The sequence below is a fragment of the Synchiropus splendidus genome, chromosome 2 (genome assembly GCF_027744825.2).
Source record: "Synchiropus splendidus isolate RoL2022-P1 chromosome 2, RoL_Sspl_1.0, whole genome shotgun sequence".
NCBI classification, from domain to species: Eukaryota; Metazoa; Chordata; class Actinopteri; order Syngnathiformes; family Callionymidae; genus Synchiropus; species Synchiropus splendidus.
In genome coordinates this window covers 21,053,131-21,079,425 of record NC_071335.1, presented here as the reverse complement: position 1 = coordinate 21,079,425, position 26,295 = coordinate 21,053,131, and the positions used below count along the sequence as shown (strand labels likewise).

At 43.6% G+C, this 26,295-nt stretch overlaps 3 protein-coding genes across 3 annotated transcripts; 1 reads left to right on the top strand and 2 right to left on the bottom strand.

The window, feature by feature from the left end:
• The first annotated feature begins 1,890 nt into the window (after positions 1 to 1,890).
• On the top strand, positions 1,891 to 8,909 carry LOC128754121 (uncharacterized). The gene is made up of 17 exons (XM_053856502.1): positions 1,891 to 1,960; positions 2,124 to 2,177; positions 2,352 to 2,390; positions 2,466 to 2,519; positions 2,603 to 2,644; positions 4,278 to 4,331; positions 4,747 to 4,898; positions 4,997 to 5,061; positions 5,780 to 5,922; positions 5,992 to 6,081; positions 6,679 to 6,830; positions 6,929 to 6,993; positions 7,781 to 7,923; positions 7,993 to 8,234; positions 8,304 to 8,368; positions 8,442 to 8,581; positions 8,653 to 8,909. Exons 2-17 carry the CDS (start codon positions 2,144 to 2,146, stop codon positions 8,748 to 8,750), a joined length of 1,578 nt encoding a protein of 525 aa, XP_053712477.1. The 5' UTR covers positions 1,891 to 1,960; positions 2,124 to 2,143; the 3' UTR covers positions 8,751 to 8,909.
• Positions 8,910 to 10,542: 1,633 nt separating this feature from the next.
• Positions 10,543 to 15,669, bottom strand: LOC128754122 (uncharacterized). Its single transcript, XM_053856503.1, has 14 exons — positions 15,326 to 15,669; positions 14,289 to 14,338; positions 14,182 to 14,220; positions 13,527 to 13,876; positions 13,403 to 13,461; positions 13,140 to 13,288; positions 13,019 to 13,066; positions 12,564 to 12,697; positions 11,986 to 12,044; positions 11,733 to 11,872; positions 11,416 to 11,630; positions 11,280 to 11,341; positions 11,075 to 11,214; positions 10,543 to 11,005 (listed from the first exon to the last, which is right to left on the bottom strand). The coding sequence occupies exons 2-14, from the start codon at positions 14,317 to 14,319 to the stop codon at positions 10,908 to 10,910; spliced, it is 1,524 nt and encodes a 507-aa protein (XP_053712478.1). The 5' UTR covers positions 14,320 to 14,338; positions 15,326 to 15,669; the 3' UTR covers positions 10,543 to 10,907.
• A 759-nt stretch (positions 15,670 to 16,428) lies between these two features.
• On the bottom strand, positions 16,429 to 24,866 carry mettl14 (methyltransferase 14, N6-adenosine-methyltransferase subun). The gene is made up of 11 exons (XM_053856474.1): positions 24,670 to 24,866; positions 24,267 to 24,355; positions 22,893 to 22,980; positions 22,484 to 22,561; positions 21,761 to 21,848; positions 21,597 to 21,687; positions 21,378 to 21,519; positions 20,706 to 20,798; positions 20,175 to 20,291; positions 19,709 to 19,919; positions 16,429 to 19,594 (listed from the first exon to the last, which is right to left on the bottom strand). The coding sequence occupies exons 1-11, from the start codon at positions 24,733 to 24,735 to the stop codon at positions 19,287 to 19,289; spliced, it is 1,371 nt and encodes a 456-aa protein (XP_053712449.1). The 5' UTR covers positions 24,736 to 24,866; the 3' UTR covers positions 16,429 to 19,286.
• Positions 24,867 to 26,295: the final 1,429 nt, after the last annotated feature.

The window sequence follows — 26,295 nt, the reverse complement described above, 5'->3', positions numbered from 1 at the left end:
AAGTCGCACTTTTAACTGAGAATTTTGAGATTAAAGACACTCTAAAGTCCGAATTCTGAGATTATGGTCACTTTAAAGTCTCGCTTTAAACTCGGAATTCAGAAAATGAAGTCACCTTGAACTCTCACTTTAAAGTCTCACTTAAAGTCACAATACTCAGATTAAAGTTCTGAGGTTCTGACTTTATAGTGAGAAATCTGCCAATATTTTTTTTCCTTCACTGGCATTAATCCTCTTCCACATATTGAATCATTCAGAAGAAAATGTTTTCTCCAACTTCCAGACAGCTGTGGAAGACACCTCTGTGTGTGTTCTTCAGAAGAAACGGTTCCATTCTAACATTTTATAAACCGCCTTACGTGGGCTCCGTAGTGTAAAGTGGGATCGACTACTCAAAGAAAAAACCTTCTGAGACTGGTCTGGCAACGTCCGGCCCTGAGCCTCAGCTGGAATGTTTCACGTCCTCTAGGCGCTGTCCGTTATTTATTGATTCTCATTTACTGGAATGCCAGCCGACTGGAATTCACATTCTGAAAGGGACAGCTCGTCCCCAGCAGTTGAAGACGCTGACACATTTCTTGCTACCGAAATTCAGTCTGACAGCAGAATTGAGCTTAAAAAATGAAATTGAGGAGTTGAGTAGTTTGTAGAGCTGTAGATGAAACTTCCTTCAACTCCATGTCGACTCACTATTCACCTTCAGTAACTCCACAGTGCTTTGACTCACTTGACATAGAAGACAGACACAAAAGACAATAGCAGTTTGGAGGAAGGACTGAGTTTTATTGAGGAAAGCAATGACATCATCACCCCCCTCCAACTCTCAAAACGATTGAATTGGAACTTTTATTTGTAACAATATGAGACATATTTATGTGTATTGTACCAGTGAAACTCTTTTTTGCAGACCACAGTATTTTTTTTTTTAAGCCAAAACTTGACCACAACTCGATAGCTGAGCTGCTGAGAGACTTGGTTGACAGTTCGCTCCACAGACAATAAACAGCGTCAAGTGAGATGCTATTGTTGTGTCAATAGAATACTCACCCTTTCATAAGAGTCGCAGAGCAGCTTTTGGAGCGATGGACAAATCCTTCTGCTGCTGAATGAGTGAATTCCAAAAGCTTTAACGTTACAGGATCCAATGCGATACATTATCGGCCTGAAATGACGTTGATCCATCGCAAACAGAATGAAACAAGGGACAATACAGTACAAAACCCTTTAAATACGAGGAGACACGGTCATTCTTTTCCTTGTTAAACACAGTCCAAGATGGTCAGAGGTGGATCATGTGCACTGGTGCGTGACCACTGACTCAGGCTTGGGATACATGGTCAACAATGGTTGAAGCCAATGTTCAATGGGAAATGGAGGGAAAATGTAGTTTCAAAAAATCTGGAAACAAAACCATGAGATTACAGTATCAAGTAGCAAAGTACACTCATTCATGGTTGATCTATAAAGTAACTGCTGCTTATACCTTTTGCTATTGCTCACATTTTGCTTACTCAGCACCAAAAGCCAACCTGAAACTCTACCCTCTTTGTGTCTTGCTCAGGGACACACACGTCTAAGTGGCCTCCTGAGATGTGATGGAGTGGTCAGATGCTCCAACAGGAGAACCAAGACCAACGCTGAATTGCTGTCGAGGACGTTCGCCCTCTGTATTTTGGCTACACCGCGGCGTCCCAGCCTAAACAAAAAACAGGCTTTACAGTCCTTCAAATCCACTTTGCATTGGAAGCCCGAGGACTTGGTCCCGCCTCATTTCAGCCCCTTGGCTCAGAAATGATGTTCCTTCGTTTAACAAGTCCTTCAAGTTATAGGGGACGAGCCAAAGAAGGTGCACCAGCACTGAGCTTCAAGACAAGACGCCGGCCACCTGTGTCTGGAGACGCGTCTGTTTACATCAAACTACAAAACGCAACATTCTTCTTGGATTTAGGACTTAACAAAGGTAAGGGAGATATATATATATATATATATAAAGATCTAGTTATTTTCTCATTATTGCACCCACATTTTGGCTTCATTGGCTGACAGAGAGGGTATTTGTGTAGTGTTTTATGCCGTTCACTTCCATCACGGATTGAGGTGTAAAGGACTCTTCTCCTTCACAGGCAAAAAACAATCGATTGGAATGGAATTTTTCACCCTCATTTTCCTTTTCACAGGTAAAATCATATTCCATGGTTCATGTTTTAGTGTTGCATAACTTTCTCTGCAAGTAACAATAACACTGCTACTACTACTACTATTACTGCGACTACTACTACAACTAATAACAATGATGTCGTCCAGCAAAGATGTGTGAATCAGATAAAAGGGATCGCTTGTTTATTTAACAGGGCTATTGGGGACAAAGGCCGACCTTGTGGACACAATAGGTAAGATCGCTTGAGGCAACGGGAAATTTTATTGAAGGAACTGAAACTGAATTTTTTTTTGTACGTCTGTTGAAGATGCAACTCCCACTCCGACTCCACCCCCAGAGGACGTGACAATTGTGGTGACAGGTAACTCAACCGCCCGGCGTCATGTGTTGTGCGGCTGTTGTTGAGTGATTCCTTGATTCTTGTGATTCCTTCGTGTCCAACAGAACTTCCATTGACAACAGAGGAAATCTTCACCGCATTCTTGGGTACGGTATCTCCACTGATCAAGCTGCTATACCTTGGATATGAGCCCAGAAAACATGAGTCAAATCCCAATACTACACAAGTGCCAGATAGAAAGTTGCGATCAATCTCCTGGTATCTGTCTTTCCTTCCTCGCCAAATGTCTTCCTGCAACTTAAGCTAGGTCGTACGCAACTTGAATGTGAGGAGCAGCCTCCAGACTATTGAGCAATAGAGACAAAGTGCAGCCTGAGGGTTAGAATCTGTAAACGGATAATTTGCTCTGCGAGCTTGACTGTGGCTGAGTGCGCCGCTCATATACCTGAAGAAGAATGAGCTAAGTCTGGATCTTCTGCATTTCACACCGCTGAGGTTGAGGTTGACGCAGTCTGTGCCGAAGGGAGGGGAGGGTCGGGTTCATGAAATGAGTTCTTAAGTAAACTACGCTGAGAAGCGCACAGCAAGGCAGTGGGACCTGACTGATCTTTTGCCTGACCAGTATCAAACACAAGGCCAGGGGGCCAAATCCAGCCGGACCAGTGTTCGACTGTGGCCCACGGTGGGGGCTTAAATTTAAATTCACCAGCACTAAGAGTGTCCCAAAGAGTACTTCATTTCCAATACATATTGACATGGTGACGGACAAAAAGTAAAGTTTTGCCCCAGATCACCATAATATTGATGGGAATTCAACATATGTTTGGACAAGAAAAAAAAACTGTCTCGTCCTGTGACCTGAGTCGGTTGTGAAGGGGAGCAAGATATGTTTTTTGAAACCAACTGCAGATCAGCATTCAGCAAAAAATATCTTCCAAGAACTAAGTTGGAGACTTCGATGTAAATGAATTTAGTTTGGCCCACAGACCATGACTCCCTGGCTCTATGTGGCTCTCACCAGTCTGTGCTGGTGTTCGACACGATGCACCGGCAGAAGTTACTCAGGGTCTTGGTAGCATCGTCTAAGTCTATATCCTATTCATGTTCCATCTGAAATTCTCTGGTGTGTTTTGTGGCTTCATCTTCTCTGCCTCCCGCTGTGCCTCTGGTATAATGGTTTCTAATCGTGTCCTTCCTGTTACTCACAACAAAATCTTCACCTCCGCCACTTGTAACTCTGCTTCCTGTCTTTGGCCTTATCCTAGTCCACCCTGAACACTAGCACTTGGTGTGTTTTGTGTTTGCAATGGTGCATCTGTTTGAGGTATGTCGTGGTTAAAGTTAGCCTGGATGAGGAATGTTGCTCAATTCACACGTGGGTATCCTGGGAATCTGTCCGCACTTCATCTTCCCACCAGGTTTCAAGTCGGAGCGCCCTCGGTTTGAAGGGATCATTTCAAGTGATGAACAGCCCTCGGTTTTAGGCGTATTGGGACACACAACAATGACACGTGATGCTCAAAACCTAGTGTTAGGGCCGAAAGCGAGTGTTAGGGTGCGGATTAGGCCCTTTATGTCAGAGCTAGGAAACCACAGAGCAATGGTAGGCCTCATTGCTTTCCCAAAGAGACCCTTTCACCCACGCTGCCACTCTTTCTTCACAGATCAGCCGTCAATCTTCATCACCCCATCCACCTCAGCTGCACTCTGTTGTTCGCCTCCCTCTCCCCAAGATCTGCCAAGATGATTTAATCTGTCTCTCTCTGATTTCACCCACAGAACAGACCACTACAGAAATGATCTTGCTTTCAACGGGGACTGGGCTCCCTCCAGGTGATGTATCAAACGCAGTGAATGAGGTTATCCACTTGTTATTGGAAATAATATCAGAATTTCAGAACGAAACCCAAAAACCCAGTTTGCTTTGTCATTCCATATTGAGCGATGCTTCATGGGTTTCCTCCAGACGACACATTACCACTCTACAAGTGGACGTGTGTCAACCACATTCCTTTAAAAAAAAACGGAATGTGGTTGGGTTTCGCTCTGAAAATTCAACGTTACATGACCCATCACTACTATATACTGTATATAACTAGTAATACTGTAGCAGTGGGAGCTTCAGATCCTCAAGCGAACCTCAGCTAACCTTTATTGGATTCTATTCTACTGCGCCAACATTGGTCAAGCGTCTGTCTGACAACATGAAGGCTGACAAATATATGTGTATTTCATTCCTACATTTCAGGAACTACAAAGGCAGCAACAGCAACTATCACTGAATCACCCTCAACTGCAACTCTGGCTCTGAAATTTAGCATGAACCAAGAATACACAGCCGACCTCGCTGATTCCTCCACAGCCGCATACAAGAAGTTAGACACCACAGTCACCACAGAGGTGCGGTCATGACTCTCATCTGCAGACTCCAAATTCACAATTCTCCACCTCAACCACGGAGTTCTTTTGTGTGAGCATTGACTGTTTCAATGTTTCAGGTGGACAGTATAAGCCAAGATCTTTATGGTTCCGATTACGTTGGATCCGAAGTCAACTCATTTACGTAAGTAATAACCAATCTCACTCAATGGCGATTATTTTCAAGCGCATTTTTGCGTCCTATGATGACAATGAAGTCCGCATTGCATGTCGATGGATACGTGATTCAAGTCAAGTCAAAAGTTTCCCTTCCCATGGAACGTTCCAAACAGGGCGCAGAGTGACAATAGGAAGCGCTTACCACTTACTTCTACTGATGGCTCAATGAGGTTTCATGAAACAGTGTCCAGATTTCCAGAGGCCACCAGATGGCACTGTCTGCTGTAAAATGTTTGGACTTGAACAACCAATTCAATGAAACCTCACATCATTTCTAAACCAAGAGCGCCATCTAGTGTCCGCTGAAATTTAGGGCACAGTTTCATCGACCCAACAATACTGTTTCATGATACCTCATCTACCTATCACTACTTACTACGCTCACTACTTAAAGATGTTACTATATATCGTATTATCGTTTGGGACACTTTCTATAACACGTGACACACTGGAGTATACAGAGCAGAAGGAGCACCGACCCATGGTTAACCCCGACCCCAATCTCCACCCGTCTGTTACGTGACGCCTGCGTCAGCTCAACACCTCATGCATCGACATGTCGCAAAAGTCCACCTCAAAATAGTCTCTATTTGACGCGTTGGGAGTGAGAACATGTTAGCAGTAACATCCATGGAAATAGCAAGCAACAGGTCTTTGATGCTGTTTGTTGGCTTTGTTTGCAGGGAGGGATCTGTGATCGTGGACATGACTCTCAAATTTAAAAGTGATAATGTCGTTCCATCATCCACCACGGCTCAGGAAAAGCTTTCCTTGAAATTAGTCGACTCGTCAGTTTTGAAAGTCATAAAAGGATCCATTTCTATCGGTGAGAATTAAGACGCTGCCAATCCTTCCAGATTTTGTGCCTTCTCTGAAGCGTGTCTTGTGTTTTTAGGATCCAGCAATTCAACCTCAAGCAATGCAACAACTGCAGCCCCCAACGCAACAAATGCAAGGACAGCGGCCCCCAATGTCACAAGAGCAGGTGCTGCACTGACCACTGCAAGCCCCTCAACAGTTTGCTTTGTCATTCCACATTGAGCAATGATTCATGGGTTTCCTCCAGACGACACACTACCGCACTAAATAACTACAAGTGGACGTCTCCATTTAAAAGAAACACATTCCCCTCCCGCAGTATTTCCTGCCTCTGTAGACAGTGTGTCAACCACATTCCTTTCCAAAAAAACGAAATGTGGTTGGGTTTCGCTCTGACAACTCATGTGTGTTTGAGTCAATATGCATCAAAGACAGCAACACGTCTTTGGACTTAAAAAAAGGGTCAAACATTCATATATGATGATATATGATGGGTACTTGAGGTATCATGAAAGTATCGCAGGGTTGATGAAACAGTGTCCTAATTTTCAAAGGCCACTTCTGGCTTAAAAATGATGTGAGCCTTCATTGAATCCAAACATTTCGCAGCAGACAGTGCCATCTGGTGGCCCCTGAAATTCAGGATCCTGTTTCATGAAGCCTCATCGACCCATCACTACTATATACTGTATATAACTAACCTCAGCTAACCTTTATTGGATTCTATTGACAAATATATGTGTATTTCATTCCTACATTTCAGGCACTACAAAGGCAGCAACAGCAACTATCACTGAATCACCCTCAACTGCAACTCTGGCTCTGAAATTTAGCATGAACCAAGAATACACAGCCGACCTCGCTGATTCCTCCACAGCCGCATACAAGAAGTTAAACACCACAGTCACCACAGAGGTGCGGTCATGACTCTCATCTGCAGACTCCAAATTCACAATTCTCCACCTCAACCACGGAGCTCTTTTGTGTGAGCATTGACTGTTTCTATGTTTCAGGTGGACGATATAAGCCAAGATCTTTATGGTTCCGATTACGTTGGATCCGAAGTCAACTCATTCAAGTAAGTAATAACCAATCTCACTAAATGGCGATTATTTTCAAGCGCACTTTTGTGTCCTATGTTGACGTTGAAGTCAGCGTTCTGCATTGCACGTCGATGGATACGTGATTCAATTTCAAGCCAAGTCAAAAGTTTCCCTTCCCATGGAACGTTCCAGAGTCGCGCACAGGGGTGACAATACGAAGCGCTTACTACGCTCACTACTTCGAGATGCTGCTATATATCGTAATATCGTTTGGGACACTTTCTATAACACGTGACACACTGGAGTATACAGAGCAGAAGGAGCACCGACCCATGGTTAACCCCGACCCCAATCTCCACCCGTCTGTTACGTGACGCCTGCGTCAGCTCAACACCTCATGCATCGACATGCCGCAAAAGTCCACTTCAAAATAGTCTCTATTTGACTCTTTGTCTGGCATCAACAAACGTACCCAGAAAAAGTTACCAACAAAGGTAGAATAGATCTGAAGATGCAATGATGCAAAAATCGCCAGAGAATATAGCGCCATCTAGTGTGCTGTGAAAAATGAAGACAGTATCTGGTGACAGCGAATGTTGAGATCATAACTGTCAAGTTTCTTTCAGCAAGTTGGTTTGGGTTTCATTCAAACTCCCAAAATACACTTCATTCTTTATTTCAGGAACATGACAAAGACACTCTTGGAAAAAAAATAAAAACGGTGCATTGTTCCATTCATTACATTCATCACAAACCAGTTAAAAAGGAAACCAATCGCGTTAATCCATAACTTTAACTGTCGATTGTTGGCTTTGTTTGCAGGGAGGGATCTGTGATCGCCGATATGACTCTTAAGTTTAAAAGTAATGATGTCGTTCCATCGTCCAACACGGCTCAGGAAAAGCTTTCCTCTAAAATAGCCAACTCAACAGTTTTGAAAGTCATAAAAGGATCCATTTCTATCGGTGAGTATGAAGACCCTGCCAATCCTTCCAGATGTTGTGCCTTCTCTGAAGCATTTCTTGTGTTTTCAGTCGCCAGCAATTCAACCTCAAGCAATGCAACAACTGCAGCCGCCAACGCAACAAATGCAAGGACAGTGGCCCCCAATGTCACAGCCGCTGCACTGACCACTGCAAGCCCCTCCACACAGCCAGCTTCACCCAGTGAGGGAACCCTGGGTCTCAGGTTTAGTCTTAAGGACACGTTCAAATCCGACCTTCTCAACTCATCGTCGGATGAATTCCGGAGTATGGCGACCACAGTGGTCAAAGAGGTAAGTCGCGTGTTGTATAGCTGTTTTTCAGTCTCTAACATTTCTGCTTTATTTACATTCGTCTCCCAGGTGAACAAGGCTAGTTCAAAAGCGTTCTCAACGTCTTTCCGGCGGTCCATCGCCAACTCTTTTACGTAAGACTCTCGAAGCATCTCGCTCCGCACCAGAACATCTTGTCTAAAGAGGAGCCTCTTCATTGTGATGCAGGAACGGCTCGATCGTGACGGACATGACGCTCGTGTTTAAAGACAAAAGCTCGGTTCCATCGGTCACTAACGCCACTCAAGACCTCAGCGTTGAGTTGCTGAAGTCCAGTCTCAACATCATACCCGGCAGCATTTCCACATGTAAGTCTTCCCAAGTCGCGTTGACTCCCTCCTGAGGAGGAACTGCATTGATGATCTCCCAAACGTTTCAGACTCCACGTCTTCATCGGGCTGTCCAGCTCCGCCCGCAGCCATGACGCTGACCCTCCTGTCCCTGCTACTGACGCGGCTCGCCCGTATTGCTCAGTAACACTGTCGCTGAGGAAGCGTGAGGTCAGCGAGGACGAGAACCTTCAAATTCAAATTCACCAATGAAATGTTTCTGAGCGCTAGTTCTCTCTTGTTAGTCCCAGCTCATCATATCAACTCTGCTACGTGAATGTATGACACGAGGTGAATGCCTAAATGGAAGTGCTCTCTGTATTTATTTTCCACTGAAAAGTACTAACATTTGTAATGGCGCAAATAAAAGGTAGCTTCGTTTCTGCTTCTTTTTTATCATTCCGTCAGTTTGCTATGGATGTGTTGTCGCGTCTTAAGCCCGCGTTTTCGTTCGCGGACACGATATGAGTGAGTATCTTTTTTTTCTTTTGGAAACACCATGACTACACAAGTATTCATTGTGTTTCCAGCGTGTTTGCCTTTGCTTTAGCCGACACAGCGGTGCAGCTCCAACGCTCACTGTATCATGAAAGTCAAGCTGGTCTCCTCCACTCATCCGCTTATAAAGACACAATACTTTTAGACGTTTCTATTACAGTTCACAACAGGAAAACTGCCAGCGTCCAACCTTTATTTTGACCAGCAACCGACCGACCCGGACAATGATGATTCACGACTGAACAGCAAAGAAAATGACTGCAATGGAAACGGACGGTGAACTCAGTTAAAAGGCGAAGAACTCAAATATAAATGCGCAAAAACTCTGCAATAATGTGCATGAACAAAGCTGCACTCATTGTGAAGTGATGGGAAATAGTCATGAGGATATAAAGAGGTTATTAGCAATTCACCAAGGAATTGTTTCACTGATCTTGAATTATGAAAGATGATGGCGACTTGTTGCAGTTACTTATTCAGCCCAGCAGACTGCACCATAACCTTTGCTGCGCAATGATACACTCAGGTTTGTACTGTATAACTCAAAGCAGTCTCTTGAATTAAATGAACTTGGTGTGGAGTATTATTTCACAGTTTAACCGTAATAATAATAATAATAGTGGAATCATAAATGAATGCTTCAAAATTGTGCAGATTTAACGTAAACGTCAAGACTGATTCTTGACAAAACGTCCTATAAAAATCTTTTTGACAAGATCCTGTCACTCAAAATAAGCAGCCACACACACAAACCTTTTTCCGAGTCTGACCCTCAGATCAGACTTTGGTTGTTTACTCCCTGTTGAGGTGTTTTCACATGGCTAAACTGAAGTTCAATAACCCGTTTAAGCAAAGCTTAAAAGTCTGTTTAAATTTAAGCGTGATTTACGTGAAACTGTCTGGAAGTTTAACGTCATTCATTTCTCACATTGCAAGTGAAATGTGTCTCATTTGCCATTTTGAATTATAGCTATTTTATTTTAAATGTAACTGTGGCTTAAGCGAAGACGGGGAGCCTGTTGGTTGGTAGGAAGCATTGCTGAACAAGCCATTACATTTGGTTATGTTTATCGTTCACTGTGACGTGATTCACTCTCACATCACCCGTTTCCTGCAAGGAAATGACATCCAACATCAGTATGGACCATGTCTGGCAGCAACAAGTTACCATCAAAAGTAGTGGAGGGCAAGTACTAAGTACTTTCAAAAACCAAACACAAGTTGAGTGGAAATGACAGTGCGTAAGTGCAATTGTAAAATACTTTTTAGATCTCAGTGGAGTTGCACTCTGCTTAAAAATGATGCAAAAATCGCCAGAGAATATAGCGCCACCTAGTGTGCTGTGAAAAATGAAGACATTATCTGGTGACAGCGAATGTTGAGATCAGAACTGTCAAGTTTCTTTCAGCAAGTTGGTTTGGGTTTCATTCAAACTCCCAAAATACACTTCATTCTTTATTTCAGGAACATGACAAAGACAAAAAAAAAACAATAACAAAAACGATACATTGTTCAATTGCATTCATCACAAACCAGTGAAAAAGGAAACCAATTCCGTTAATTCATATGTTGTCATCTTGGTGGGTGACAACAGACAACAAGACAGATGATTTATGAGAATCTTCCCCTCCTCAACTGCAGACTCACTTGTAGTGTGTTTGATCAAAGAAGGCACAGGTCCTTTAAGAGAGCTGAATACAAACCTTGTATTCAAGTGAGAGTGGAAGATGAGGTTTAACAACAAAGTACACATCTCTTCACGCGTGGTAAATGTCATCATGTACGCTCCGCTCGACCTCCGCACTCGCTAGACGCGGATCAGCAGCTGTGCGGCGGCCATCATGGCGACCGAGGCCAGCAGCGACAACCCTGAGAACTGAGGGTGGCAGCCGGTCGCGGCGGACTCTGAAAAACCATTGAACAATTCACATAAACAAAAACAAGGCAGATGGGATCAAAGGTGACAGCACTTACGGACGGTGATGCTTCCGTTGATGACATCCAGGGAGGACTTGGCCAGTCCGTCGCTGAGTACCACAGTCAGGTTGGTTGTGGACGGAACCGAGTCTTTGTCCTTAAACACCAGGGTCATGGCCGTCTTCACTGATCCGTTCCTGTGCGTCGGACAGAACAATCAGCCATGGCAGAAGCGACGTGACAGTTTCCACCTCTGACTTACGTGAAGTTGTTCACCAGCGACCGAAGGTAGGAAGAGTACACCGGGATGCAAATTCCGTTAACCTGCAGATGAAGGCAGCACACGGTGATGAAGCAGGAACGTATTTACATGGAATGACTGTGTGTTGATGGCGTACAGTGGTGACCATAGTTTTTGCCAAACTCTGATATGCGGACGTGGATGTGTTGGAGAGCGCCGACTCAAAGGTTTGATTGAGACTGAACGTGAGGAACGCGATTCCCTCGGTGGACGACGCCGCAGCCGTCGACGGCGCTGAGGTGGCTGCCGCAGTCGCGTTAGCCGCCGCAGTCGCGTTAGCCGCCGCTGTTGTTGCAGCACTGGAAGTGGACGCTTGAGGAGGGAAAAAAATAATAATCCAATTTACTCCTCAGACTTTTGTGAAATCACTCCCTGTGTCTGATCACTCCTCCCAACTGAGGGCTTGCTGCTTACACACTGAGATGGAGCCGGCTATGACGCTCAGGCTGGAGTTGCTCAGTCCGCTGGTGAGTTGTGAAGTCAGATTGGTGTCTGCGGGAACTACGCTTGAGTTGGTGAATGTCAGGGTCATGGCTGCGACCACCGATCCACTCCTTTAAGGTAAAAAAAAAATGGATTGTATGACATAAGGCAGCTAAAATTAAAATACATTAAATTAAACACTAATAATAATAGTAAGATTATTTTTTTAAAAAGTCAAATTTACCTGAAGGAGTTGACGACAGCGCTTTGGAAACCTGAAAAAACCTTCAAGGACCTGGTGACCTGTCATAAAAGAAAATGACTCTGTTAGATCACACACACACGCAGACAATCACGTAAAGGGCATTTTGCTCAGTCGTTTTTCACAAAACCCAAACAGCCCAGGCTTCTCCACACGAATCAACATTCCCGCCCTCAAACGGGACACTTGCTACCTACGTCTTTCTCCTCTTAGCATTTTAAACGCGGCCACAAAAAGGGCGAACTGGCAACCCTTTGACAGAGGATGGACCCAAATTATCGGTTCACCCCTGAATTCCCTTCCCATTTTTCCATTGTGGACACTTCATTTTTCTTTGCCACGAGAGCAGCGTGTCGACGCCTGAACATTGTTCAATAATGCAGGCCACATATAAAGACTTAGCGTGCCAGATTCAGCCCCCGGGCCTCGGGTTGCTGCAAGAATTGCTTTGTTGAGGGCAGGAAGTGAACTTCAACTTGCAATCCCGATAGACAGCGCCCTCAACTGGACAAGGGAAAGCAAATATAAACACCAATTGGAAACATAAAAAATAAACTTACCACGCCGACCACCTCGGCCTCCAACTCCTTAAACGGTGTCGAGGACTGGTTCAGGAGATCCGCCACAAAGGTTCTATTCATACTGAACTCTAGTTGGCGAGTGGCGCCGGGGTCAGGCTTATTGGCCGTTGCCGCTTTAAATAAGAGAAGTGGTTCAGCAAATGTGTGGAGTTATGTATGCACACAGTCTCAGGCAGGATTCAACCGAAAAATGCGGCAGAAACAAAGGTTCTAACAAAAGACGCCCTTGGTACATCAGAAACCCCGATGCCATCATCGATCAAGGTCATGTTGACCAAACTCTCCGCCCGTCTGGCAGATTATGGTGGGGATTAAAACTCAATAAAAGAGGGCAGGAGGTACAGAAATAGGATGTAAATGGTGACTTTCCATGAATTTCCAAGTCTATTTTACACTGTATTTAAACAACTAGGTCTGTTTAAAAGCCGTGTTACCTCTTGCAGTCGTAGGGGCCACAGTGGTGCGTGTGAGAGGGGTCACCACTGAAAAATAACAGCAAATAGTTGAGCCAACGTGCATCACAAGACACGGCTCAGCTGTGACGCTCAACCTCACCAGTTGCCGTGATGGAGGACACGTTGACAGGGAGGGAAAAGTTACCGCCGCTAACGGCAGCGACCAAAGTGTTCCTGAGATTACTGGCGTTTGGGGCGGAGCTGGCATTGTTGAAGATCAACTCGAGGTCCACCACAACAGATCCTCGTCTACAGATATAAGAAAATGAAAGTCAATGCAAAGGAAATGCATACAGATCACCATGTTTTCAATCATAACACAAAATCAAAACACAAGACAAAAGTTTGAATGTATTTATATACCTGAGTGCAGTGACCACTGAACGATTAAATCCAGGTGTGTCAGCATAAACTTTGTCAACCTATTAAAGATAGACATATCAGTAAGTGCATGTTTCATGAATAGCCAACGTGTCGATTTTCTTACTGCTGAGGTTATATTGTTGGCAAATGCTTTGAATTCCGGTGAGCTCTTGTTGGCAAACTCCGGTTTAAAGTCTTGCTGCACCTTGAATTCTAGTTTCACGACTGGCTGGTCGTCGGCTGGCTGAGGTGCGGGAGGCTTGGTCACGTTGTTGGGTGGTTGGGTGTTGTTGCCCGGCGGCATGGTCATGTTGTTGGAGTGAGTGTTGTTGCCCGGCGGCATGGTCATGTTGGAGTGAGTGTTGTTGCCCGGCGGCATGGTCATGTTGTTGGAGTGGGTGTTGTTGCCCGGCGGCGAACAGGTCATGTTGGATGATGGCTGAGTTCCATTCATGGGTGTGCAGGTCATGTTGGCTGAAGCATTTGGTGAGAGAAGAAATACAAAACTCAAACACTGCAATAAAACACGTTTGGATCCGCTCTAGAAAGCCCTGTTCATGTTGTTGCTACACTGAAACGCAGCCTGTGTTACCTGGTGAAGGGACAGATGAAGTAAAAGTCAAAGGTTCATGCAAAAATACTGTGGACTATGTATTCAAATTCAACAACCAGGATTTCATTAGAACTTGTTTGACACTTATGTAGATATATATATATATATATATTGCATATTACATGCATATTGTAATAACAAATAACACAGGAAAAGATGATATTACCTGTGCTATTGGCCATGACCATGGACAGTCCCAAATTCCCTGTAAAAATGACAAATAAAATGAATTTCTCCCAGTCTCAAAATCCCAACCCACGACATCTGTAATACCTGCGAATACCAGAAGCACCAGCGGTCCCATTGTCGGTCTGCTCTTATCTCTGCAAAGGTTCACAGAATGGATCAGTGGAGGTGACGTGAAACTTGAAGTGATAAATATCAGAGACAATTTGAAGAGCAAATTTAAAGAAACGAATAAACCAGTGAAATTGAGATCGGTTTCCTTGGCAGGGTTCGGGGGATGTAAATGGCTGGGATTTATTGAGGGGAAGTCCATGGCTTGAGACACACCTTCATACTCCAGAAAGTCACTGGACGACATAACAGGTTTTGGAGGTGAGGTTTAATCGGAATGTTGCTGGTCGATCACCAGCAGGAGCCCAAGCGGTTTCAGGCATTCCAGGGTGGTTTTTATCTGCGTCACTATGAATCAAGTTGGATTTTTCAGATGAAACTGTCTCATCGAGGAATCTGAGACCAGTTCGGCGGGAACGTTCAGATTTTACACCCTTTAAAAACAGAAGCCAGTACTTTGATCAACCTTGTTGAGTGTTTGATCTCATTGAACGGGACTAAAGTCGAGCCAGCTTGCAATGAATCGCAAATAAACTCTTCAAGATGGTTCCTTCAAGTGACATTTAGAACAGCGTGACTAACTTGCGATAAATCGCAAGATAACTCTGCTGCGAGATTAAACAAGATTTTTATCGGTGGACAGCCCTGAGAGAAATTGAGAGAGACTTTAAAAAAAATCAATAAATAAATAAAAAATTTAAAAAAGTATCAAACATTTTCCGATGAGCCACACCCCAGTTCACCAAAATTCACATTTCTGTCAGAGGACCATACATTAAAACGTGTGAATAAATTCGACAAAAAAGATAAACCAATGAGATGATCTTTTTAGCTAGCTTTAAGAGGTCACTAAATATTCTTTCTGTATAGCTGATATTAGAGACGTTCTCAACAATTTCACATTCATTTCTTTTCAAAAATGAAACAAATATTCTGAAGCAAAAACAAATGTTTAGATTTGACTAATAAGGGTAAAGAAATAAAGCAGTCAAAAGGCATGAAGCAAAACTTACCGAAGTCAAGTCAGAAAGAACGAACGGGTGGATAACTGTCTCCACACTCCTTTACTCTGCGTGATCTGTGGAAGTGAAGCGCTAGTGTGACAGACCAAAGCAGAAATACCCACACAGCTTGCAAGACCTGTTTGTCTGATGCACATCAATGACGGTTGGGGAGGATGCTATTGGCTTCGGGAGAATGTGAAGATGACTGGGCTTGAAGCAGGTGCGCGAGTCACATGACTTCCAATGTGTTTGCCTGTATTGTATAAAGCACTGTGACAAGAGTAGTTTTGTGTCCACACCGTTTCAGCACTCACTTCTTAGAAATATCACTTGGTCATCACCAATGTATAAAACAGAATTTACAGCAGTAAACAGGACGTGGCCCAGTTTCTCACCACATACCATCAGCACAGGAGCTTTGTCGTTCTTCAGCGCACTCAGTTTACCTTCAACAAAAGCTGGATTTGACTCCCTAATGCGATACATCAACAGAGCATACTGTGTTTTCATGGGGCAAAAGTGTGCCGATGCCCCAGTTAGCTGCATCTGCTGCTATCAAGTCGGGACACATGTAAACTTGATAGCTCAAATCTGAGGGGCGGTTTTGTGGGTGCGTTTGGCAAAAAGGAGCAAGAACTGTGAGTGAGTAACAGTGCTGTGGTTATTCTGTGGAGGAGATATTATTAAATTATTATTGCAACAACAGCCATGAGAGAACTTTAATCTTCGGGAGTCTCATGTCACTCACTGGCCAGAGCACCTGAACGGTCTCTCCCACGTCTTTGGCTTGACCACCCAAAGCATTCAGGAGGTTTTCACAAGCGCTCGCCGCAGTTATCCTCAGAAAATCTAGGACGTACAAATGTGGATCGCAACAAACCAACCCACGAGCCGAGGCATGACTTACATCAGGAATACCGGGAGTCAATCCCTGACTTCAGTCCCTTGAGTTTCATCTGAATTTTGTGTAAACCAGACGTGAGAAACATGATTGTGACTGTGAATTTAAAGAAAAAATCATGAAACATCTGCTATATTCGATTAGATCCCAAGAGTCAAGCCCAAAAAAAAAAAAAAAAAAAAAAAAAAAAAAAAAAAAAAAGAACCTCTGACTCACACATCTCTCGGTATTGCGTCGCTGTTCACATGTTTTTAAGCTGAGTCAGCGTCATTTTTAAAGTTTGGGGATATCACTTACAATTTCGGTCCGACCACATTTTCACCTTATCAAATGTGTCCTGAAACAAGTTTGGACACCTCTGACTTTGTTTTCCTATCTCAAGATAAGACCCAGAGGGATTCCTGCGCTTAGTATTTGTCACCTGAGGTAGTCGAGATAGGGAACATAATAAGAGCCATTCCTTGAATGCAAATCCAGAGTGAGTCTGCTTATTTTGGGTGGGAAGCTCTGCTATTTCAGTGCATTCATTTTACAAAAGCAAGCCTTGAGTCAAATCATAGCTCATTTCTCGATCAGCAGGTTTAGTGTTCTGGTTTCAACTGTAAGATGAAGTGACTCGAGTATAGTCTCTCCCCAATAATGTTTAGAATTTGCCGTTACTGAACAATGGACACGACAAAGAATTGAAAATCGGTTCAACATGTGAGGGAAAACACATTCTGCCTTTGCTAATGGTTTCCTGAGTCACTTTAAAGCAGCCATTGTTTGGACATGTTGGCCGCTGCCGGTGTTGTGTTTAATGCAGCGAACTCTGCTCCAGTGCCAACAAGCAGCAACCCAACATGCCACTCCCCGACTCCTCACTCTAGGTTCCTGAATGAATTCTCAAAATCCGAATCCTGATTTTCCCTGGCAACAGAGGCGGCAGCTGCCACTTGACAAACACATCAGAAGGAGCGCGCTCTTTGGCGACCTTAAAATGAACGGCGCTGACCACTGCACCCTCCTAACGCCCTATATTTCCACATAGTTCACCAGCGGAATGATCACGTTCCACCGGTAAAGTACGGTTTAATAAACGTCATCACAGACTACCCTTAATACCTGTGTATTTCTGAGACTCCAGCTCACTCTTAAAAAAGTTACAACTCAATAACTGACATTCTTCAGATTAGTAATAATCCATCTCAGGAAGTTAAGCAGTCGTCCATTCTCACATGTCGGAATGTGACGCTTCCACACCAACACCTACTCTCCAGCCACTTTCAAAAGCTAATAGCTTCAAGTGTAGTCTTTACCGAGTCATTTGCGCGTCTGACACAGAGCAGGCAATTGCACCCGATAAGCGCTGAATCACTTCATTCAGACATAGATATTCTCGCTCACGTGTAATATTCAACGTCCGGAAACAGAAATATCTGCTTCGAGGATTGAAGGAGACATATGTGGCTGAAAAATAAAATAAATAAGGTGTCATGGGTTAACTATATTTAGATCATTATTAAGCAGTAATAACACTGTATGTTGAGTACATTTGTGTCACTATTTGAGCCCTTTGCGAAATTCGGAAGAAGCTCAGAAGAAAAACCAGGGTATCTTGTCTCTTTCAGAACAATTACAAAATAAATAATAAAAAAATGAACATGCTGCGGTTAGAATCTAACTATCGACCATCTCAGGAGCAACACCCGTTCTGAGGTTTACCCCAGTGGAATACAGTCGTAGTACAGGGGTAGGATTAGAAAACACACCTGACTTATTTGTTTTGACCGAGATTTTTGTTTCATTGAATGTATTTTTAAAGTAGTAATATCGAGTCAAGTCAGTCTAACCAGGAATGTTCGCCGACGTCCTTCACCTCAGCCATTTGTTTATGACTGGGAACATAATAGTGCCATGACCCGGATGCGACAGAATTCTGTTTTTGAAATTTCTGAAGAGTTCACAGAAAAAAAGCCCAGGATTCTGTACGTGAAAGTGTTTTCTGATATACAGTACATAAAGGGAGAGACACTATCAATCGACAGATCCGAAGGAGATCCACTGCTCCTCAGTAGGAAAGAAGAAAGACGAGATTCTTGGAATCCTGAACATCCCATCCAGACACCTTATACCTTGTACAGAAACTCAGGATTAAGTAATTCAAGATTATTGGTCATAATCAGTTTAGAGGAAACGAGAGGAAAAGGCTCAGTAACTGAGAGCTGAAACACTGGCGAACACAAAACTGCAAAACAGAAAGGCAGTCATCGTCATGGTACGTGTAAGGCGGGGAGAAAAAAAAAAAGTTTTATATAAACAATAACAGGAATCTGGGCGAACCAGAAATGGGAGTTTCAGTTTTAATGATGCATCTTTGGACGGCCATCACCGAGTCATTCATCATTAAACAACAAGCTTCTGTGTAAGTGTTAGCGGCTACGCACGATGCGCACCTTAGACCCAAGTCATCCGGTCGCTTTGGCCTGTTTCGTAGAGGGATTAGACTGGTGACGTGGGCTCGTGTGTCCGTCGCGTCATGGCATTGATCACGCTCCAAAACTAGAACAACGTTCAGCTTGTGAAACTCCGCCTGGTTGTGTATTCACTTAGTCGCCTCAAAGCTTCCAGCGCCATTTGTTGCTGTTGTGATAACAGGTTTGCTGTCACAGATAAGAAGCGTGAGACATCTAACAAATCGGTGAATACGCCGTATCAGCCCGCTTGATAAGAGGTTGCACGACCGTCGAGGAACAACGTGAGATGACATGACTTCACAGAAGTATATCCTGTCAAGAAACAATGAAAACCACTCAAGACTTGAATCATTTTGGGAGTCTATTTTAAAAAAAGAGCGCTGATTCATTCAACAGACATTCTACAAGTTAATATACAAAACAGGACATCTGAAATTCCTGGCACTGGCTAAAAAAAAAAACGACCTCCTGTTGGCCTCAAGTGTCTCCTGCTGAACCACACTAACCACACTTGACATCCTCACACTGGGAGCGGGTTAGAACAGGACAAACACGTCTGGCAAATAGTTCCTGTCCAAGTTAGATAACAAATCAAGACAGCCGATCACAAGTTCTAACGGGGAGGAAAACCCCGGTGGGGCAAGCCCCGCCCCCTGAATCCGCCCCGTTCACCACGAAAGTTGGGTCTGTTTCTTTCACGGCCTCTGTCGCCACCCCTGCCAGCGTTTGGCCCCCCCCTCCCGCCTCGGGGAACTCCGCCTCCGCGGTCCGATTTGAGTTTGCTCGGTGGGGATTTGGGCCTCAGCCTTTCGATTTCTTCGGTGCATCCGGAAAGGTTTGCGTTGGGCAGCGCAAAATACGAAGCGTACGTCTCCGGGTTGAAATTGCTGTTGGTCAGTGTTGGACCCACTGTGAGCCAGCCTGCGAGGGAAGAACAGGAGAGAAGTGAACTTGGCAAACCTACAGCAGCAGCTGAGGCCGATGGTGTATCAAACACGATTCCCTCCCTTAAGAAAGCAAAAAGACCCATCTTACCTGGCCTTATGGTCGAGTCCCGCCCAAAAAGGTGCAACCTCCTTCGGCCCAAACAGAAATGTTCAATGATGTGAAAGATCTCCACGGGCTTCTCCACATTCCCCATCTCAGGCTCCTCAGTGATGATCAAGTCAATGTCCACATTAGCATGAATGAAGTCCCCATCGGTGCTTCGGCGGACCGTTCCTTTGATTCCCATCAGACAATGCTCCTTCAGGAAGTATTTAGACAGATCCAGTTATACTGACAGTCTGTCGCCAGGGAATTTAGGAGCCTTAGAAGTGTAATGAACCAGACCCACGAGGCTGCTACCTACAGCCTGAACAAAGCTGACTCACGGCTGAATGAGACGGTAAAATTGTGGCTGTGGATTTGGGGCGGAAAGAGCTAATATCACGCATTGTGATCTATAATGCTGCTTGAGAAGAGTGCACTTTAATGGTCTGCTGAACACAAAGTACCCTACCTTGGTTCTCTGGAACACTGCTTTGGGGTCCAGAGCTTTGGTCTTGCCAGGGTTGTTCTTGTTGGTTTTAATCCAACAGATATCTTCACATCGCCTGAAGCCCCACTTTCTCAGACACTGCAAACATAATCGGATGATAAAAGCTGAAAAATATTCATATTTCACTTCAAAAAAATGCACCTCAGACAACCTCTTTCTTAATGTGACGCAGTATAACGTGAGTAAGAATCACACCAACCGCAATAACAAACAGTGGACCATGCTTTCATTTACACTGAGGACACGCCTTACGACTAGATGTGCAGCTTGACCTAATAAACAAACTCTGAATCGGTTCAGCAAAAAGGAAAGTACGACAACAACCAGAGAAAGGGGGATGAGTTGTCCCGGGTCGACCCAATTATACTGCACAATATTAGCAGGTCGGCCTACTTGTCCTGGTAATTTCTCTGTCACATGAAGAGCCATCCCCCCGAAGGAACGCAATTACTCTCTACATAGCTGTACATTCTTTGAATGACAAAAGCATACCATTCTTCCTAAGTCCAAGCCTTCACCTGAACCGCACCAGAGGAAGACAAAGGAGCGCAAATCGGAGATCTCCTCAATGTCCAGTTTCATGATCTATAAAAACAGAAACAAAGATTAACAAAAACAAACTTTCAAAACAGCAAAGTGTACTGTTCATTATTATTGGAATCTCATGTGCAGGAGAGGTACAGCTGCAAAACCTCCCTTTTTACGCACCAGACATGAATCTTTTTTTGATGAAAGAAATTGCACATCACCAGACTGAGTTCAAGTAATCAAATGCGAGTACTCTGCTGACACCAATAATCATAATTCTACAATACCATAAAAACAAACAGAAGGCTTACAGCACTGCGCTGTGGCACATCCGACATGGTAAATATCATTTGGGATTGCAACACGATTGCCAGAAAGTGATAAATGTTCAGTCACGCAGATGTTTATTTGGGACCCGCCCCATTTCTCCGACTAATTCTTTAAATCTATAGAGTCAGATCACATCTGACGGTAACACCGTAAGTCCTTTAAAGTTGAGGGTAGGAAGGAATGCTACGGTCCACTAGCTGAGTGCTGACTCTCAAGCGTCAGTGTGGTTTAAGGTAAAATAGGTGCCAGATTGTCCGCAACCAGATACCAATGATAGTACTTACACGTGAGCTTTGATATACTTACATCGTCCCAGGACCAGAACGACTCGGTGTGACTGATCCCTGACTCCCGGTAATACTCCTCCAAAGGAGGTTCAAGCAGAATGACGTCAAACTTGCATTTTAAATCCTGGAGGTCAAAATGTCGCGGGTCAGCTTGGAGATACCTGAAAGAAATACAAAAAGGTTACATTTCCAGCGGCATAACTGATAGTATATTTTGCTTTCTACTGAGGGAACATACATTGGCGGGGTGTTGGTGGCACAGATGAGTTCATCCTTTAATCTGATCAGCTCTCTGAGTTTTGGATATTCTTCAAACCGGTCTGCCAAACCTGAATCGAAGGCAATATTGTTGTTGGGGCCAAAAAACAGACAGAAAACATGCAGGAGCGGAGAGACACCGACCAACATCTCGAATGAAGTTCTGTGGTCTATGTCCTGTGTCCACGAAGTGCTGACAGTAATCGTTGTGAGGGTTCAGACTCTGGGTGCCCTGGTGAAAACAGGAAGAAGTGGACACATGCATTCAGTGGCGAGTATCTCTTCACACACGCCAGAATGAAAAAAGAAAGGAAAGAAAAAAAAATCATTGGATTTGACTCGGGACATTAAGAAAACTTCATGATGCTATTTGCTTTTGCTAAAAAAAAGTAGTTAATATAATGTAGTGAGAGGACTAAAAATATTATTTGTTGGGTTATTGTAAAAAATTGAATGAACATTACATTATGAAGATGATCATTTTATAGCCGTTGTGCCCTTATATGGTTAAAGCGCTGAAAGGCACCTCCTGCTTCTTTCGGCATTTCCCAGCAGGTTCTACATTAAACTTAAAAATCTGAAGTAACAAAAGAAGAAAGGGCTGTTGTTCTGGATCATGACATGTAGGAATGACGTATGGCTACATGTCAAACAACTATTCCACAACGGGCGGTGCGAAAAGATTTACAGGAACAGGAGACATTTCCACGTACCAAACAAAATCACAGTCATGAATATGTATTTTCCAAACATTGTATTGACATCTTGCATTTGTTATACTTCAAATAATAAAAAGAGTGAAACAAAAACGCATCACTATGCAAGTCAAATACATTCAAAACACTGACAAACATTGCTCCTCATTACCTTGAGGAAAGTGCTCGAGTCCTTGTAGACTTCCTCATACGCGTTGCTTTCTTCGGGCGGTTGCACTTCTACCTCATCCTGTGGACAATACACGTGTGACTCATTCAAAGGTGTTGGTGATGGTGGATAGGTTTACGGTACAGAATATACACGCAACAATTCCCTTCTCCAGACACATCACACTTCATGTCAGATGAAGCATCATTCAGATCGATGTCATGTATCTGTATTCATATTTATTGCCGATTATTCTCTAAAACTAAGAGATGTTGCAGCACACCAGTAAAAGGCAGCATGTGCTCTACTGACACCCAACAAAAGGCTCATAATATCCACCCATACGTGTGATTTATCCGGTAAATACAGTGCTGGTTAAAAGACTAGCTGGCACGTAGCTGAAAGTGTTTACCTTTTGCTCTTCAACTTCCTCCTCAGTGTCCTCTCCTTCGGTCGGTGCCTTCCTTTTGGTTTGAGGAATCGAGCTATCCAGCGAAGCCCTGAAAACAGACGATATTCTTGAACGCTTTTAGACCCACGTACACAACAGAATGAAATAATGAATATGAAATAAATGCACCATTGTTTGTCATTGCAAGATGAGGAGTTGATGAAACACCATAATAATGGGGTGAGAGGCTCTAATAAGTCAACAGCAGCAGATACAGAGTGATGGTTTGACAAGGGTTAACTGAAACTTGGCTTAGGACATTAGCACGAATGTATCAATCCAACTCTTACACAACATTCCACTGTCAACTCCGATGAAGGTACATCACGTGATTCTGTTTGCTCATGTAACAAATAGATACTTCTGAAGTGCGGAGTGAATTAACAACAGTCCACATGTTTTGGTTGGTAAAGATTATTCCTTATAAAGAAATGCAACTTAGTATATTCACTGCAATTCAAGAACAGCTAATGTGACTTGTGTTTCTGGCCCCTAAGTTGGGAGTTTTAATTTTGCTTTTACATTTTTTGGCAGAAAAGTGTGAAAGTTTTGACATTAATATGTTTTGTGGCTCACAATTAATGCAGGCAAAATTCAGGGTTCGTTGTAGTGGTTTCATTTTATTGTTGTTTTTATGCGAGTTTTGAGTGAACAACTATTAATTTCTACGCACTTTTCATTCATTCTTTTCTCAAACAAATCAGATTTATGTTTTTCCCTGCCCATTTTTAAGGCTCCCTGAGCCTTGAGTTTTCATGCCATTTATGCTCAATCTTCTTCTTTTCCTTTCAGCCTCTCCCTTCAGGGGTGGCCACAGCGGATCATCCTCCTCCATCTCACCCTGTCCTCTGCTTCCTCTTCTCTCAAACCTACAAACCTCATGTCCTCCTTCACCACCTCCATCAATCTCCTCTCTGGCCTTCTTCTCCACCTTCTGCCTGGCAGTTCCAACCTCAACATCTTCCTACCAATGTACTGGCTCTCTCTCCTCTGTACATGTCCAAACCATCTCCATCCAGCCTCTCTGACTTTGTCTCCTAAACACCTGAGCACATGTGCTGTCCCTCTGATCTACTGCTTCCTGATCCTATCCATCCTGCTCACTCCCAGAGAAGCTCAACATCTTCATCTCTGCTACCTCCAGCTCTGCCTCCTGTCTTTTCCTCAGCCATTTATGCTCAATACACATGTGTAAAAAAGGGTCAGATACTGAACAGCAGATCCTTGAATTGGTGGGTGGACCATTTGAAATGAACATTTACCTTGTGGATCATGTAACTTTTATTTACAGGTTGAAAAACAACATTAAAACAGCAGAATATTATGGAGACTTACCTGCATGTTTCTCTGCTCTCTTCTATCTCCTTCAGTTCATCTTTACTGTTCAAAACAGCCCCAATACTGTCCGCACTCTCAGCTCCCAACTGCAGACAAACAAGTCGCAAGAAGCTTATTGATGTGGAGTTATTTGAAAACAGAACCCACTATAAACACTCGAAACTTTGAACATATATGCAAGGGGCGTTTTAGGGTGACAACAATACAAATGACGTGTAAATAATGTTGTTTATTTGCGCATGAAACAGACGTGACGAGGTAGATGCATGACCAATTCCTAACATTTGATAAGGGAATGCACGCATCGACGTTCCTGTTATTAAACACGCAAACGTGTAATATAGTGGACCCCACACAACAAAAACAACAGTGTAGCATGCTAACTGCTAGCACTACTTGCCTGTTGAGCTAACAGCTGTCGTCTAAGTTTTTGGCGTTCTCGAATCTCCTGGAGTCGACTGTTCATGATCTCTGGTTTCAAAGATTGACTCGTACTTTCTTCTTCATGTATCGCCAATGCATTAACGCAGGAGAAAAGGATGGTTGTTGTGCTCGGTTTAGTGGAAGCTAACCACCGGCATGTTTCTTACCGCTCAAAACGACTGTGCGTGGGCTCGCTCGAAGTAATCACCCGCGTAATCCGGTTGGTCACCAGTGCTCGCGAGTGGCCCGGAGGTTATGTCTCCGTGTTACGCTGCTGATTAAATGAAGCGAGCTCTTCCACGTACGTAAGCAGGAAGCTGCACCAATCAGATGCGACGTTGTATTGCGCGTCTTCGTGAAGATGGAAAGGCGAACTAGTGTTTTATGTTATTGTATCTTGTTTTCCCGCTTTGTATAAACACATCAGATCTAACGGAGATGCTTGTTTTCTCAACAAATGCGTGGTGTTAGAAAATGAACTGACACTCGTTTAAAGTCACGGCAGTAAACTCTGCTTGGTTTTTCAATCCCAATCGAAGATGTTTGAAACATAACGGAAATAAAACGAGCCTCACCAAAAGACACCTGCCAGAACACACTTGACATATGAATTTAAAACTTGAGCAGAAACATCTTTGTTTTTGTGTTGGACTTTACATGTATTGCCATTGTAACCATGAATTATAAACAGTGTAAACACATTTCAAACATATTACAAACGTCACTTTTACTCTTGTAAAAGATCAGATTCTTAACAAGACTAACATTATGAAATTATGAAAGAATTATGAAATATTCAGTTGCCTAGTTGATCGTGTGAGTGACACGATTGTCTCAAAGATAATAAAGATAAAGCAAAAAGTGAGCATGACTTAGTTCTGTGTCTTTGTGTAGTTATGTGCATCTTGTCTAAATCAGTTAGAGCAGAGTGTTGGGTGTCGAGTATAATGCTGAAATGTTTTGACAATATTTTGATAATGTGTCATTTCTTTGGTTACATTTGAAATGAAATGCTTTTTCAAATTGTACTCAACAGTTTACTGTATGCCTTCCACCTCTTCCTCCATCTCACCCTGTCCTCTGCTTCCTCTTCTCTCAAACCTACAGACCTCATGTCCTCCTTCACCACCTCCATCAATCTCCTCTTTGGCCTTCCTCTCCAACTTCTGCCTGGCAGTTCCAACCTCTGATATTTTTTTGGCTCAATGTGTCGGTGATGTATGCATTTATTTTCAGTGAGGTGAGTGGGCAACCGTGACGCTGCGAACGTGGTCTGCTTCTTCTTGATTTCAACGAAGAAAACAGTCACAACAGCAGTCACACTGTCAGACCTTTAATGGTGGGGGCCCATATGAAATTGAACAGAGGGCTGTTGATGGCCCCGAACCACAATTTGGACTACTTTCTGTTGGCATCTGCAATAACAATAACAATAACAATAACAATAACAAAAGCAATAACAATAACAATAACAATTGATGTAATGACAGAGTAACTACAACACGTCGCAGCATGCCACAATGTGCGGCACTTTGGCGCGGCACCCTGCAGGTTTTCTCCTGGTGAATCGCACCTCCATTGACCCGCGCGCTGTTCTGACTCG

Bases quoted from the DNA above. Each gene is read 5' to 3' on its own strand.
- LOC128754121 (XM_053856502.1), top strand. From the start codon at position 2,144: ATGGAATTTTTCACCCTCATTTTCCTTTTCACAG. The intron at 8,235-8,303 runs GTAAGTCGCGTG...TTCGTCTCCCAG, and splicing joins CGACCACAGTGGTCAAAGAG to GTGAACAAGGCTAGTTCAAA. The intron at 8,369-8,441 runs GTAAGACTCTCG...ATTGTGATGCAG, and splicing joins TCCATCGCCAACTCTTTTAC to GAACGGCTCGATCGTGACGG.
- LOC128754122 (XM_053856503.1), bottom strand. From the start codon at position 14,319: ATGGGACCGCTGGTGCTTCTGGTATTCGCAG. The intron at 13,067-13,139 runs GTGAGGTTGAGC...GTTATTTTTCAG, and splicing joins GTCCTCCATCACGGCAACTG to TGGTGACCCCTCTCACACGC. The intron at 11,006-11,074 runs GTAAGTGCTGTC...ATGGTTTTTCAG, and splicing joins CAACGGAAGCATCACCGTCC to AGTCCGCCGCGACCGGCTGC.
- mettl14 (XM_053856474.1), bottom strand. From the start codon at position 24,735: ATGAACAGTCGACTCCAGGAGATTCGAGAACGCCAAAAACTTAGACGA. The intron at 22,562-22,892 runs GTAAACACTTTC...TATTGTCCACAG, and splicing joins AGGAAGTTGAAGAGCAAAAG to GATGAGGTAGAAGTGCAACC. The intron at 21,849-22,483 runs GTAATGAGGAGC...TGTTTTCACCAG, and splicing joins ACTCGAGCACTTTCCTCAAG to GGCACCCAGAGTCTGAACCC.